This window comes from Mesoplodon bidens (genome assembly GCF_964165515.1).
Source record: "Mesoplodon bidens genome assembly, chromosome: 15".
Taxonomy (NCBI): Eukaryota; Metazoa; Chordata; class Mammalia; order Artiodactyla; family Ziphiidae; genus Mesoplodon; species Mesoplodon bidens.
Window position 1 is genome coordinate 79,092,218 of NC_138171.1, and position 14,171 is coordinate 79,106,388.

Below are 14,171 nucleotides of genomic sequence, written 5' to 3' on the forward strand. Positions count from 1 at the left end.
TTTGGCTAGTTTACTCACTTACCTGATTAGAGGCAGAAGTGAGTAGACAGATATCTCCAGAACTCTTTCTACTCTTCAGTTCCCTTTGGTCATCTCATAATGTGTGTGACCTTCCCACTGGGATACGCACTTAAGACAGAAGATAAGCTTTTGAGCTGAAGTACCAATAACCTTGAAATGGGCACGTGTACCTTGCTTGACCTTCTGTTGGGGGCCAACCCTGTCATTTTTTCTGTCTGGAGAAAGCAGAGGGCCCCCTCTTCCCTTTCCTCTGTTACTCTATCACCACTGGGTGCCTCACAAAATAGTCCCCGTCTCCAATGGATCTATCTGTCCAAGGATATGCTACCCCTTCTAATTCAGATTGGATGAAGTGTTCTTTGATTAGAGACCTAGATGAAGGGTTACTTAATGGGTCAGCTCAGCTTGGCTAAAATGCCACAACCAACAACTGGTATGGGGTGGAGTGTGTGTGTGTGTGTATGTGTGACTTCCTGTCACACTCTCTTCCCCTGAACTAATGTGCCTATAGTATTTAGCAGAATCCACACCCAGTAGGTGTCTAGTAAATGATAGTTCATCTCTTTCCTTCTTGCTAGACACCCTTCCTGCTCCCCTACTGCCCTGCAGCCTAGCCTGGCTTTGGTTGCCAGCAGTACCCAGCAGCACCATTCCCCAGGATCCTGCCTTCTACGCTCAGGGCAGATCCCAGGCATCAGTGCTCACACCTGCTCACCAGGAGATATTTCCCTACCCTACTTTGACCCCCTTCCAACTCTTAATGCAGGACTGCAGAAAGACTTAGGAACACTCGCCAAGACAGTCTGACCTTTGCTTCCCTCTGCCATGTGGAAATTGATGGATTTCATGCCTGTTTCCTTTCAGGGTTGCAGAGAGTACAGCAACTTGCAGAAAACACAAGATACTTCAGACAGAGACTGAGTGAAATGGGATTCATTATCTATGGCAATGAGGAATCTCCCGTTGTTCCCCTGCTCCTTTACATGCCTGCTAAAGTAGCGTGAGTATCCAGCGGACTCCCAGAATAACACCTAAGCTCCAAGGTGATCGGACAGAGATGGTGCTTTTGACACCAGGGGGCTCTTTCAGCATAGGTATTGCTTTGCACTTTGAGCGGGACGCCGAGTTCAGAATTCACTTGTCCAGCTTCTCAGAAGCTACCTGCCTTGCCCATCAGCAAGACCTTTTCACAGATCTTGTGGGAAGGGAGCCAGGTACTGCGGCCCATCATTTCCAAGCTCTGTGAATTGGGTGGAGTCACTTATCTCAAGCCTCAGCTGTAAATTGATGATGATCTTGCACTTCCTCCTCCCCCAAGATCTTTCTCAGGGAGAACCTCAAAAAACCGTCTCTCCCAACATTCAAAAGCAACATTACCAGGCTCTGTGCTTTCTCCCATTGCACTCTCATGGCCATCCTCAAAAGAAGGCACCCTCATGTGTGGGGAAACTGAGGCTGAGAGCAGTTAAATAGCTTCTCAAAGCCATACCAGTCAAGCAGTAGTAAAACCAAGAGGCAAACCCAAACCTAGGCTTACTCCAAAGCTCTTGCTCTTAACAAAAAATGTTAACACCACTCCTGTAAGCTTATTTGGGGTTGTTTTCCCTCGATTGCAACTCTGAGGTTGAGCGTTAGTAAAAACTGTATAAAGAGGAAAAATGACTTTTTCTCAGTATGGCACAGATGAATTTATACATGAGCCATCTCCAATCTGCTAGAGAATAATTAACTCTGTTGTTAAAAGGAAGTTAATTAAACTCCTTTTAATATAAAATGTCTGTGTATCTGATGAAGCACATGGTAGAAAGTAATTCTCAACAAATGTTTATCAGATTCTAGACAACCTGACACTCCTTTAACACAACCCCATTGTTGGAACTTTCCATTTGATTCTCTTAACAGTCGAAGTAGATTGGCAGAGTATTAGATGTAGTATAGAAAAGAAGTTCTGGAGCTATTAGTTGAAAACTCATGATGGATAGGACTGAGTTATATGCTCCAAAAAGATGGATTTTGGGGAGTACACTTTTGTGTCATTTCACCACAGCAAAATAATAAGCAGTTAAAGCACACACATGAATTGCCTCATGCAACACAGCCATCCAACACTCAAACCTTTGTTCATGGATCTGGATCAGGAAATAATTCCTGGAGTAGCCAAGAAGACAGTGTGCTTCAGAAATGTCATAGGATACTGCTCTGTGCTAATGGCAGGAAGGAGTGACAATGGTGAGTCCAACTGGCAGATAACCCAAAACCCTTTACCATCTGATCTTAGATGACAGGAAAGAAAACCCACGTTTACTCTGAGTGGTTGGGGAAACCGTACATTCTGACCCCACACGTAGCCCATGCCTATCTAATATTTTATGATTAGCTCAAATGAAGACGCCAAAAGTAAACTTGTTTCATTTTAGAGAGTGTCAACACCAGAGGGTGGCGGTAGGGAGCGTGCTGGATACTTTTGACTTTGATGATGGAAGCTAGAATTAGAACCTCAACAGGCTGGGAACATGAATCCATCCAATGAGAAGAGTCCATGAAGAATAAAAGCAAATGCATTTCAATGCAAGAATTCAAGTGCACGGTGACAGAATGAAAGAGGGAGTTCCCCTCCTCCTTTATATGCCAGGAGTCCCGACTAGACAAAGCTAATGTGAAAAAGGAAAATTAAACGGAGAGGGAGTTTCCTGGAAAAGTGATGTTCTAAGGCATAATGAGATGTTTGGAGTGAAAAAGAAACTGGACTCTGCCTCGTCCTAGCTGGGGGATCTAGGACAAGTTAACCAACCTTCTGAAGCCCCACTTTTCTCATATTGAAAATGGGATAGAATAGGACCTATTTCCTAAGATCATTTGAAGATTAAACAAGATGAAGTCTATCAGCATTTGGCATGTCGTGTCTTACATAGAAGCTACTCAGTGTTGCTGTTATCATTAATAGTATTAATAATGTATATAAAGCACTTCATATAGTAATTGAGGAAGCACTCATTCAGTGGTAGACATCATTATTACTACTACTTTTACTATAGCTACAATGATGATAAGTGTTAGTTTCAACAGAGTGTAAGATTGAGTCATCGTGGTTGCATGGCTAAGGAGGCGCTAACATTGCTGGATGTTACTTATATGCTAAGGAAGGCTCTTAAAACCAGTGATCACCCATTGAAGGTGGGATGCTTAGCCCTGGTTTACAAATGAAGACACCTAGACACCACAAAGTCACTCACATTGTAGGCACTGGAGGCCAGAATTCAAACCAGTTGCATTTGCCTCCGAAACCAGTGTTCTTTTCAACGCACAGGACAGCCCATAGGGGAAAAATACACATCTCTTTAAAGCAATGCAGAGTATAATTTAACCCTCTTTAATGTCATCATTGGTGAATCAAAAGGCATCCATTATGACAATGGGAAAAAAATCTAATTATTTGGGTTGTTAAGAAAACTTAGAACAGGTTAGTTACAAAAGGTAATATTATCTAATGTTGGCAGGAGTTACTGCTGCCCAATCTTGCTTCCTGTGCTGATATTTCTTCAATGGAAAGCTGAAGGCAGAGAACCTTTTGAAACGGAGTTAATTGGCTAAGCCAGTGTATGAGCACTTGTTTCATTTGCTTATTTAAAAACTTTTGATTTTTCTCAAAGAACTGTGATTTCTCCACATTTCCACCTACCACAGAATGGAGACATTATCTCCAGCCAGGTATCCTTTTGGATAAAGTCCTGTTGCAATTCTACCACTGGAATCTTCTATGGAGTTTAGTATAATGCGATTTCACTCATAAAACATTCACTTAAATAATCAAGAATATGTTGTATTTACTATTTGGTACAGGGTTGACATTTTCCATCCTCAGGCCTCATCATACACTTGGAGGATGGTGGTGCAGAAAATGCAGTGATGCTGCATGCAATGCAATGCTAATGTATTATTATTATTATTATTATTCCCATAGTTTAGTTTCTTTCAGCCTATGCCAGCTCTAATTTGCTTTGGGGAATACAAACCCAGAGGCAATCGTATACATTAGCTGAAAGAGGCTAGGTTTAGTAGTGTAAGTTTTAAACTTAGAACTGCTCCGGGGAGGCCTCAGGTTAGCCTAATGAATCAACAGTCATATATTTCGCTCTACATTCTTTGGCAAAACTTACTTCCTCTGGTACAAAGAGAAGAGTGCAGACAGTGAAAATGGTCTTTGGGGAGTCCCGAAAACCAGCCCGATTTTGGTCAGGTGGTTTGTACTCTAGCAATAAAAGCACTTGACTTGTTTCTCAGACAATTACGAGCTCTCATCCTGTGCAGTTCCGTGGGCAGCCTTCCATAGGGTGATCAAGAAAAAGAAAGAATGGCTGTTTTCAAGCTTCCTCAGTTAGAAAGCTCCATCCCCTTGTAAACTTCCCAATCCAAATCAAAGGCTATATCTTGCCATGGCCAAGCCAGGGGGCCAGAGAGGCTGTGTGTTTGGTAGTTCTTGCAATCTCCACCGCTTTCTTTGATAACCTGCATTCTGCACGAGGAAACCAAAAGGCAGACAGCTAAACGGGAAGAGAATGAAAGACCCCTGCGTCGCGGATTCTTCCTGAGTTACGACTCAAGGTTTCTGTGGTGCTGTCAGCTTCCAGCCTAAAATAAGACACCAGCAACCTCTTAATGCTAAGAACAGATCTGAGACGTTTACCCCACTTGAGGGCAAAGCATCTTAGTGATTAAGGATTCCTGCGGGGAGCGACGGAGCACAAAGGGGAAAAGGCTCACTTGGGGTGCACATGCCTGTGTCTGACATTGGATCTTAGAGTAAGAAGTTTACAGAATTTGAGAGCTGGGTATTCTAGAATCGTTACTGAAATTAGCTCTGAAATAAAAAGAGGCTAGAAACAGTTAAGGGGAAGGAATCATAGCTTTAAAAAGTTTTACTCAGTATCAAAGACCTTTGTAATTCTATGACCTACAGCTTCCAGGCTGCTTCTACCGACCAACCTCTGTGTGCGTGCATTTCTCTCTCTCCCTCCTTCCCCATCCCCCCTTAATCCAGCCAATGGGTTTATTATCCCTGAACATACACATAACAACTGAGGAGACCCTTGCTATTTCCTATCTTTGGCTTGATGGAAAATAAAATCTTTGTCGCTGGAAAGATAACATGGCTTGGGACTGGCTCCTGCAGACCCTCTGATCTGGATCCTGAAATTATAGTCACGAAGTAGAGGCTTCTTAAAATTTCCACACTGTATTATCAGTACTAAGTTTTTAAAGCATATAAGTATGCATCTAACATATTCTTTCTTCAGGTAATTTTATTGAGTAATGGTTTTTATTCCTTAGGAACCCTGCAGACAGAAGATTTTACATATGTGCAGACTTGTTAAACCAGGGTCACATGCACCAGGATTTTCTGCTCAATGTCAAAGGCTCTGTACATGTAACTATCTAATGAGTGCGCCATACCCCACAGTATACACACTCAGTTATGTGTACCATCAAGTGACTGGCTGTCACATTTCCTTATCGGTTGTATCTGAGGGAAGTTTCATTACTTCAGTCAGCTTCTACTTACTTTAAAAAAGTAGGGACAGGCTTCCCTGGTGGTGCAGTGGTTGAGAGTCCGCCTGCCGAATCAGGGGACACATGTTCGTGCCCCAGTCCGGGAAGATCCCACATGCCATGGAGCGGCTGGGCCTGTGAGCCACGGTCGCTGAGCCTGCATGTCCGGAGCCTGTGCTCCGCAACGCGAGAGGCCACAACAGTGAGAAGCCCGCATACCGCAAAAGAAAAAAAAAGTAGGGACTTCCCTGTTGGTCCAGTGGGTAAGGCTCTGTGCTCCCAATGCAGGGGGCCAGGGTTCAGCCCTGGTCGGGGAATTATTGGGTTGGCCAAAAAATTCGTTCACGTTTCTCCATTACATCTTATGGAAAAACCCTAAAGAACTTTTTGGCCAACCCAATAGATCCCGCATGCCACAATTAAGAAGGCTGCATGCTGCAACTAAAGATCCCGCATGCCGCAACTAAGACCCAGTGCAGCCAAAATAAATATAAATTTTTTAAAAAAGTCAATTAGCCACATTCCTTTTTTTTTCTTTTTTCTTTTGCAGTGTAATTTTGTCATCTCTCAGTTAACCTCCTTTTTAACATTTCCCTTAGGGCTTTTGCAAGGCATCTATTAAAGAGAAAAATCGGCGTGGTGGTCGTTGGATTTCCAGCTACTCCCCTTGCAGAAGCCCGGGCTCGGTTCTGTGTTTCAGCAGCACATACCCGGGAGATGTTAGACGCAGTAAGTACTCCACAGCCCAGCAGAAGCGACAGGATGGGGTCCTCGGATTCCGAGCACGTTCTTTTACTGAGCTCGCTTGGGTTTCCCTGGGTTTCTCTTGGATGGTTTGAGAAAACAACACTAATAACACTCACTGCTAAAAATAATAATAATAATAATAATAATAAGGGTATCCTAACAATGCCCAACAATGTGATCAACTCAGCAGATAGAAAAGAAAATCAGCTCAGTGAAGACTTGAGTCAAGTCGGTGTTTTGGTTTCATAGCAAAGACCCACTGAGTAGCCAGACATCCTGCTCTTTGCTTGTTCTTAAATGCAGACGCTGATCTCACGTGCTATTTCAGCAGTAACTGCCTGCATTCTGGCACTGCTCACAGCCACCATGTCCCTCATAAGAAAATATGGCCCAAATAAGCCACATGTTGGAAAACCAACAACAAAGACAGATCTATCATATAAGCTCATCCTACGTGAGGTGTAAAGGATTTCAAAACCACATTTCATTGTCCTTGGATTTCGATCTCTGTGTGAATGAATAATATCAGAGAACCAAGCCAGGTCAGTCAGTTTAGCATTGATGAAACTGTCTTATAAAATCAATGCAGTTTAGCAAACACTATCAGGTGTCTTCTCTATGCAAAACCCTGGGGCAAAAAGTCTAAGAGAACATACTATAAATAAGCACTTCATAATAATATCAGACAGAATAAATTCATCTCGAAAAAGAAATATAGACAACTGCATGAAGGTGGAGTGGGTTATTATGGAGCTATTTGAACAAAACAAGAGATGACAAGGTCAAGGGCAACAGAAACAAAAGAAATGGATCTAGGAATAGACGTTATGCATGCATGAAGCTGCCAAGACTTGGCAAATATTGGATGCAGAGCACATATGGGGTGAGGGAATCAAGAATAATCCGAGGTCTCTAGCCCTCTAGCAAATAAAGAACAGCAAAACTAAGCACGTATATGAGATAAGGTATATGGCAAGGAAGAAGATAACATCAACAGGACTGGGGGAATAAAACGAGCTCACTTCTAGACATGTTGGGTTTACAAATCTACGGGCCATCTGTGAAAAAGCAAACTATTATATATAGGATGGATAAACATCAAGGTCCTACTGTATAGCACAGGGAACTATATTCAATATCCTGTGACAAACCATAATGGAAAAGAATATGAAAAAGAATATGTGTGTGTGTGTGTATGTGTGTGTGTGTAACTGAGTCATTTATACTTCGATAAAATTTAAAGAAAATAAAATCCAATTCTGGAGCTTAGGAGAGTATGCAAGCCTGGAGCTGCTGTAATCTGAGGAACTAAGGGGTCATTAAAGTCAATGGTAGAAGATATAATTGTCCAAATATAAGTGAACGGGCCAAGCGCAGACTCCCCTTACATCCCTGGTTGGATATAGGAATCACAGATGAGGAACTGGGCTTAGATGGAGCTAGATCAATTGGAAAAGTCATAAGCTAGTGTAGTGCTCAACAGAGTAAAAAGGAAAAAGCTTCAAGGAGGGGGAGGATCAAATGTCCCTGCGATTTTTTTAGATTCCACGTGTAAGCAATATCATATGATATTTGTCTTTCTTGTCTGACTTACTTCACTCAGTATGGCAATCTCTAGGTCCATCCATGTCACTGCAGATGGCATTATTTTGTTCTTTTTTATGGCTAAGTAATATTCTATTGATGAACCTATTTACAAAACAGAAATAGAGTCACAGATGTAGAAAACAAAGTTATGGTTACCAAGGGGGAAAGTGGGGGGAGAGATAAATTGGGAGATTGGGATTGACATATACACACTACTATATATAAAATATATAACTAATAATAACCTACTGTATAGGACAGGGAACTTTACTCAATACTCTGTAATGACCTATATGAGAATAGAATCTAATAAAAAGTGGATATATGTACATGTATAACTGATTCACTTTGCTGTACACCTGAAACAAACATAACATTGTAAATCAACTATACTCCGATAAAAATTAATTTTTAAAAATGTCTCTACAAAACAGCAGAACATCCAAGTGGGGTGAGAGATGAGAAGAAACCATTGGCTTAGCAGTTAGTTAGTAGGATCTTGCTGTTGCTCAGAAGAGAGAGTTTTAGGGAAGTGCAGGGAACAGAAATAAGAATACAAAGAATTTAAAAATGAAAGGGATACTTTGAGCTCAAATTACACACACACACAGACACACACACACGGGTCCATATCTTTCTGCATCACCATTATATTCTAGGACTTAAACCAATGTATAGAACATAGTAGGTACCCAATAACAATTTATTAGATAACATGTTAATAACTGAGCTAACTCTAGATTTTGAGATGATGGGAGAACTTTGCTGTTTTTGTTCTATATATTGTCCAGATTCTCTAAAATGAGTATATTTTAGAGAATATTAATTTTAACAAATTGTTTCTTCTAAATATAATGAGTGGGTGGTAAGAAATGGTAGGCAAGTCTTTTGAGAAGTGTGTAAAGGCAAAAATTAAGTTTAGAAAAAGCCCTTGAAAGTGGGGGAAGACTTGAGCATGTTTACACATCAAGGGAAAAGGGAGTGAAGAGAGGGACACTGCAGGCATGGGGAGAAGAGGATGTGCCCAGAAACACGCTCCAGAGACGGCAGGAGGGGATGGACAGCTTGGGTCGATTTGCACCTTTTTTCTGATCCAAAGGGCATGGAGGCACTCATGAATACCCAGTTCAATAGATATCATACCTTGTGATTGTTTTCATGAGTTAATTCCTGTGGATTACTTGGTTTGGAAGGAGCACGGAAACCTCATCTAGACAAATGCCTCTAAACTTTTGAGATCATCAAATCAATACAAAAATTTGAGCAAGTTTCTTACTCTAAGAGAAGTGAAAAATGACCCCTTGAACAGTCGGTAGCAACTGAACATAAATGACAGTCGCAGAAAATATACAATATTAGAGAAGTCTATTCAGTGACCATGTTTGGAACAAGTCAAAAAGGAGGACACTTTACAAACACAAAATGACTTAAAAGGTCCCTCTTCTAACATGAGTGGCAGCTGCTCTGTTACCAAGGACAGCTCTAGCTTTGTTATAATCCTCCCGCCTTCCAGATAAGAAGTCTAAATATAAACAACACTGAACTGCTCCAGCTTCTTGACAGCATCCAAGCCAGAACTGGTCCCTGCTTCCTTAGAATCATCTCGTGCATAAGTCCAGATGTGATACGTAGCCCTTCTCAACTCCCTGTTACGAAGATGGCTCTTCTGGAGTGCATATTCCCTGCTGCAGCAAGCTGAATAAACCCGACCTTGTTTGAGTACTGGTGTGTTTCAGGTAGTTGATTAGTGGGCCTCAACATAAATCCATTTAGAAATAATACATGCATTACCAATATATTATGTACATTTTACAACAGACACAAAAAAAGAAGTTAAAAATGTTGATATACCACCTCACACCTGTCAGAATGGCTATCATCAAAAAGAACACAAATTACAAATGTTGGCAAGGATGTGGAGAAAAGGGAACCCTCGTACACTGTGGGTGGGAATGTATATTGGTGCAGCCACTGTGGAAAACAGTATGGAGGTTTCTCAAAAAACTAAAAATAGAACTGCCATATGATCCAGCAATTCCATTCCTGGGTATACATATGAAAAAAACAAAAACACGAATTCAAAAAGATACATGCACCCCAATGTTCATAGTAGTGTTACTTACCATAGCCAAGATATGGAAGCAACTTAAGTGTCCATCAATAGATGAATGGATAAAGAAGATGTGGTATGTATTTGCAATGGAATGTAACTCAACCATAAAAAAGAATGAAATTTTGCCATTTGCAGCAACATGGATGGACTTGGAGGGCATTATGCTAAGTAAAATAAGTCAGACAGAGAAAGACATGTACTGTATGACATTGCTTATGTGTAGAATATAAAAAATACAACAAACTAGTGAATATAATAAAAAAAGAAGCAGACACATACATAGAGAGCAAACTACTTGTTACCAGTGGGGAGAGTGGGAGGGGTAACATAAGGGTTGGGCAGCAAGAGACACAAACTATTGGGTATAAGATAGGCTCAAGGATGTATTGTATACAACACAGGGAATATAGTTGATACATTGTAATAACTGTAAATGGAAAGTAACCTTTAAAATTGTATAAAAAAATTTTTTTAAAGTTGAGATTAAAATGAATCAAAATCCTATGATTTCCTCCCACATCCTTCATGAATTGTGGTACTTCTCCCCCAGGTGTGTGGGTCCTTCACTTTCAAAGTCACAGAGCTACTCCATCCCCCACCTTCAGGAAAAGCAACAGAAACTATCCCAGATTGATGCCACTTAAAATGTAAAGCCTGATACTTTTTCCTAGGGCTTATATTTGGTATAAAAATTAAGAAAATAAATTGAAGTAAAAAGAAAATTTTAATTACCCATAATCCTACCACCCAGAAATAAACTATTCTTAACATCTTGGTAGGGATCTTAACTAATGTCAGTTTGCAAGATTTCCCAATGGAGAAAATCCATATGCCCCATGAGTCATTCATTCTGATGGTAACGATTCTCACTTTACCTTTTTCAAAACATTGGACTCTAATATCATTTCCCTTTTCTTTTGACTTGTTGAGAAAAACAGGCCCAAAAGGTTGAAAAGGCATACCCAATTCAGTAGGATTAGTGATAGACTGGAAGGAAAAACTTACATTTTGTATATTCTGGATCTCAGTTGTTTCATTTGTAAAATTGGGGATACATTTACCTGCCTGGATTGAGAGAATTGAAATAGATGAGTTCTTGGTCTCTTGTGGTTTTAAATTCTGTTATTCTATGGAGCATAGAGATGAGTATTTAAAAGTTGGGTGTGGGAGGAGGGGGGCAGCAGAAGAATGGGAGAGAGAGGAGGAACCTAATTAGCTCCCATAATGTTCCATTTTCTTCCTGGCCAGGTTGGTTTGCTGTGTCATGAAGAATTAACACAAATGTAATCTGCAAAGTTTTCTTTTTCTTCCACAAGTTTATATATGTCATTAAACTTTAAAATAAATCCTTCAAGGGTAAGCATGGATCAGATGATTTTATTCCTCTCCTCTCACCCCCAAAATAAACTAAAGATTCATAATGTGGAGTTAGACTATTAAAGAATATGAAAATAAAATGCATTAGCCTCTAACATTCCTCTAGGGCTGGCTTATGTACCACAGCTTAATGATTTGGATCTTTCTCTTTTTCTTTAAAATCGAATAAGCTGGCAAAAGAAGAGTGTGGTTCTCTGTAAACCCCCCAGAGAGCAAGGCCACTTGGGGGTTTAAAGACGACTGATGGAAGGAATCTCTTTGCAGGTTTTGGAAGCCCTGGATGAGATGGGTGACCTCCTGCATGTGAAATATTCCCGGAACAGGAAGTCAGCACGCCCCGAACTCTACGACGAGACGAGCTTTGAACTTGAGGATTGAGTTTCCTGGACCTGAATGGAGCCTAAAGACTTTGCCAGAAAGACTTCCCTCCTTGCCTCCAAAGAAATATGAATAGATTTCTTCTCCTTTCTAAGGACAGTTTTGGTTTCCAAACCAATTTCATTGAGCCAAGGGAGACACGATTGTTGTGCTTTTAATATCTCTGCAGAGACAAAACTATGGTTCCAGAGTTTAATTTTCTCTTCCCCTAAGTATCCTGCTGCAGATACACACACGCACTTCTTAGAATATTTTTAATAACAAAGAGCCTGTATTTTAGTTGCTATTGTGCAGCCTCTTTCGTCCAGACCCTTTCAGGAGTTCCAACCAAATAAGAGGGTTTTGATTTTTCAGTTCAGTAGATCTTATTACGTGTTTGCTAATTTCATCTGCAGATGGGGGCAAGGGTGGTGGGCAGTAGCTGGACTCCTTGTTACCCATGAAACACCAGCTAGAACTCATCCGTATCACAGAGAGTTCCAGGCAGGAGGGTAAAGAAATGTTGCCTTTACCATTTGCCACATTTGGACTTTTTCCAAGGACAAGTGTCAAAAGCCATAGTTAATGTTTCAAGGGAGAGTGCAGGCCTGGCCAGCAGCGACCAAACATCTTTAAAGGAAATTTTCCTTTTCCGCTTGCTGGTCTCCTGCAGTTTTACAGCTGAGTTTTGAGGTTTGGAAAATGCAAGACTTTTGTTTCATCAGGAAGAGGGCAGAAAGCAAGCAAGCCAATAGTAGGCCTAGACTAAAACTGTAAAGTTATAACAACTTGAATGTTGCTGGTGCCATGCAGACTGAATGTTTAGCATCGCTTTTACTACTTTAATGACTGAGTGGTCATTTTTCTATTAAATTTGGAGTACATGGGGAAATTCAATTTCCTTTAGAGTTGCCTCTCAAGACTACACTTGAAGAACATATTGATTCAAAAATGACATTTAAAAGTAAATGCTATTCCACTTTTCAATTCTGACCCCCTTCCCCATTCAGGCCTATTAAATACTACTCTCCTCTCGCATAAGCACTCCAATTTGGTGCTAAGTGGGCTTGCACACTATGGGGCAACTAACTGAAATTTACTTGAGTTGTCTCTGTCTCTCTTTATCTCTCTGTCTGTCTCTGTATGTCTGCCTGTCTGTCTCTCTCTCTCCAAATGTGAACACAAACTTCTCTGCAAAAGTAGCACTTTGCTAATTGGATCTAGTTGGTATGGAAGAAGCCAGGGGAAAACCTTATCTTTATCAAGCTTCCAGATGGTGCCCAGATTGGGAAACGCTAAAAAGCAGTGGTGACCTTTTAGCAAAGCTTCTGTAATAGTTCGAATGAGTTACAGAACATTCCACTCCATCAAATGACACTATAAACAAATCACTTCAAGAGAGGTTTGACTTTGCATGACACAGATGGACCAAGGCTTTCATGCTGTGAGTTGGGATAGAAACTCCACCCACAGCTCCTGTGTTGGATGAAGAAGCATGGAGATTGGTTCAAGATGGTGGAATAGAAGGACGTGCACTCGCTGCCTCTTGTGAGAGCACTGGAATCACAACTAACTCCTGAACAATCATCAACAGGAAGACACTGGAACTCACCATAAAAAGATACCTCACATCCAAAGACAAAGGAGAAGCTGCAATGAGATGGTAGGAGGGGAGCAATCACAATAAAATCAAATCCCATAACTGTTGGGTGGGTGACTCACAAACTGGAGAACACGTATACCACAGAAGTCAACCCACTGGAGTGAAGGTTCTGAGCCCCATGTCAGGCTTCCCAACCTGGGGGTCCGGCAGCAGGAGGAGGAATTCCCAGAGAATCAGACTTTGAAGGCTAGCGGGATTTGATTGTAGGACTTTGACAGGACTGGGGGAAACAGAGACTACACTCTTGGAGAGCACACACAAAGTAGTGTATATGCATCAGGACCCAGGGGGAAGGAGCAGTGACTCTATAGGGGACTAAACCAGACCTACCTGCTAGTGTAGGAGGTCTCCTGCAGAAGTGTGGGGGGGTGGCTGTGGCTCACTGTGAAGACAAGGACATTGGCAGCAGAAGTTCTAGGAAGTTCTCCTTGGCATGAGCCCTCCCAGAGTCCACCAATAGCCCCACCAAAGAACCTGTAGCTTCCAGTGTTGGGTCGCTTCAGGCCAAACAACCAACAGGGATGGAACTCAGCCCCACCCATCAGCAGGGAAGCAGATTAAAGTTTTACTGAGCTCTACACCCAGAGCAACACCCAGCTCTACCCACCACCAGTCCCTCCCATCAGGAAGCTTGCACAAGCCTCTTAGATAGCCTCATCCACCAGAGGGCAGACAGCAGAAGCAAGAAAAACTACAATTGTGCAGGCTGTGGAACGAAAACCACATTCACAGAAAGAAAGACAAAATGAAAAGGCAGAG

General features: G+C 41.5%; 1 protein-coding gene across 2 annotated transcripts in view; it reads left to right on the plus strand.

The window, feature by feature from the left end:
- The window catches only part of SPTLC3 (serine palmitoyltransferase long chain base subunit 3), a 132,324-nt gene extending 119,534 nt beyond the window's left edge, over positions 1 to 12,790 (plus strand). For both annotated transcript variants that reach the window (XM_081257868.1, XM_081257869.1), the window contains 3 exons: positions 886 to 1,021; positions 6,168 to 6,297; positions 11,657 to 12,790. In XM_081257868.1, coding sequence (XP_081113994.1) covers positions 886 to 1,021; positions 6,168 to 6,297; positions 11,657 to 11,770 — 380 coding nt within the window. In that variant the 3' untranslated portion in view covers positions 11,771 to 12,790. The remainder of the gene's footprint in view (positions 1 to 885; positions 1,022 to 6,167; positions 6,298 to 11,656) is intronic.
- Positions 12,791 to 14,171: the final 1,381 nt, after the last annotated feature.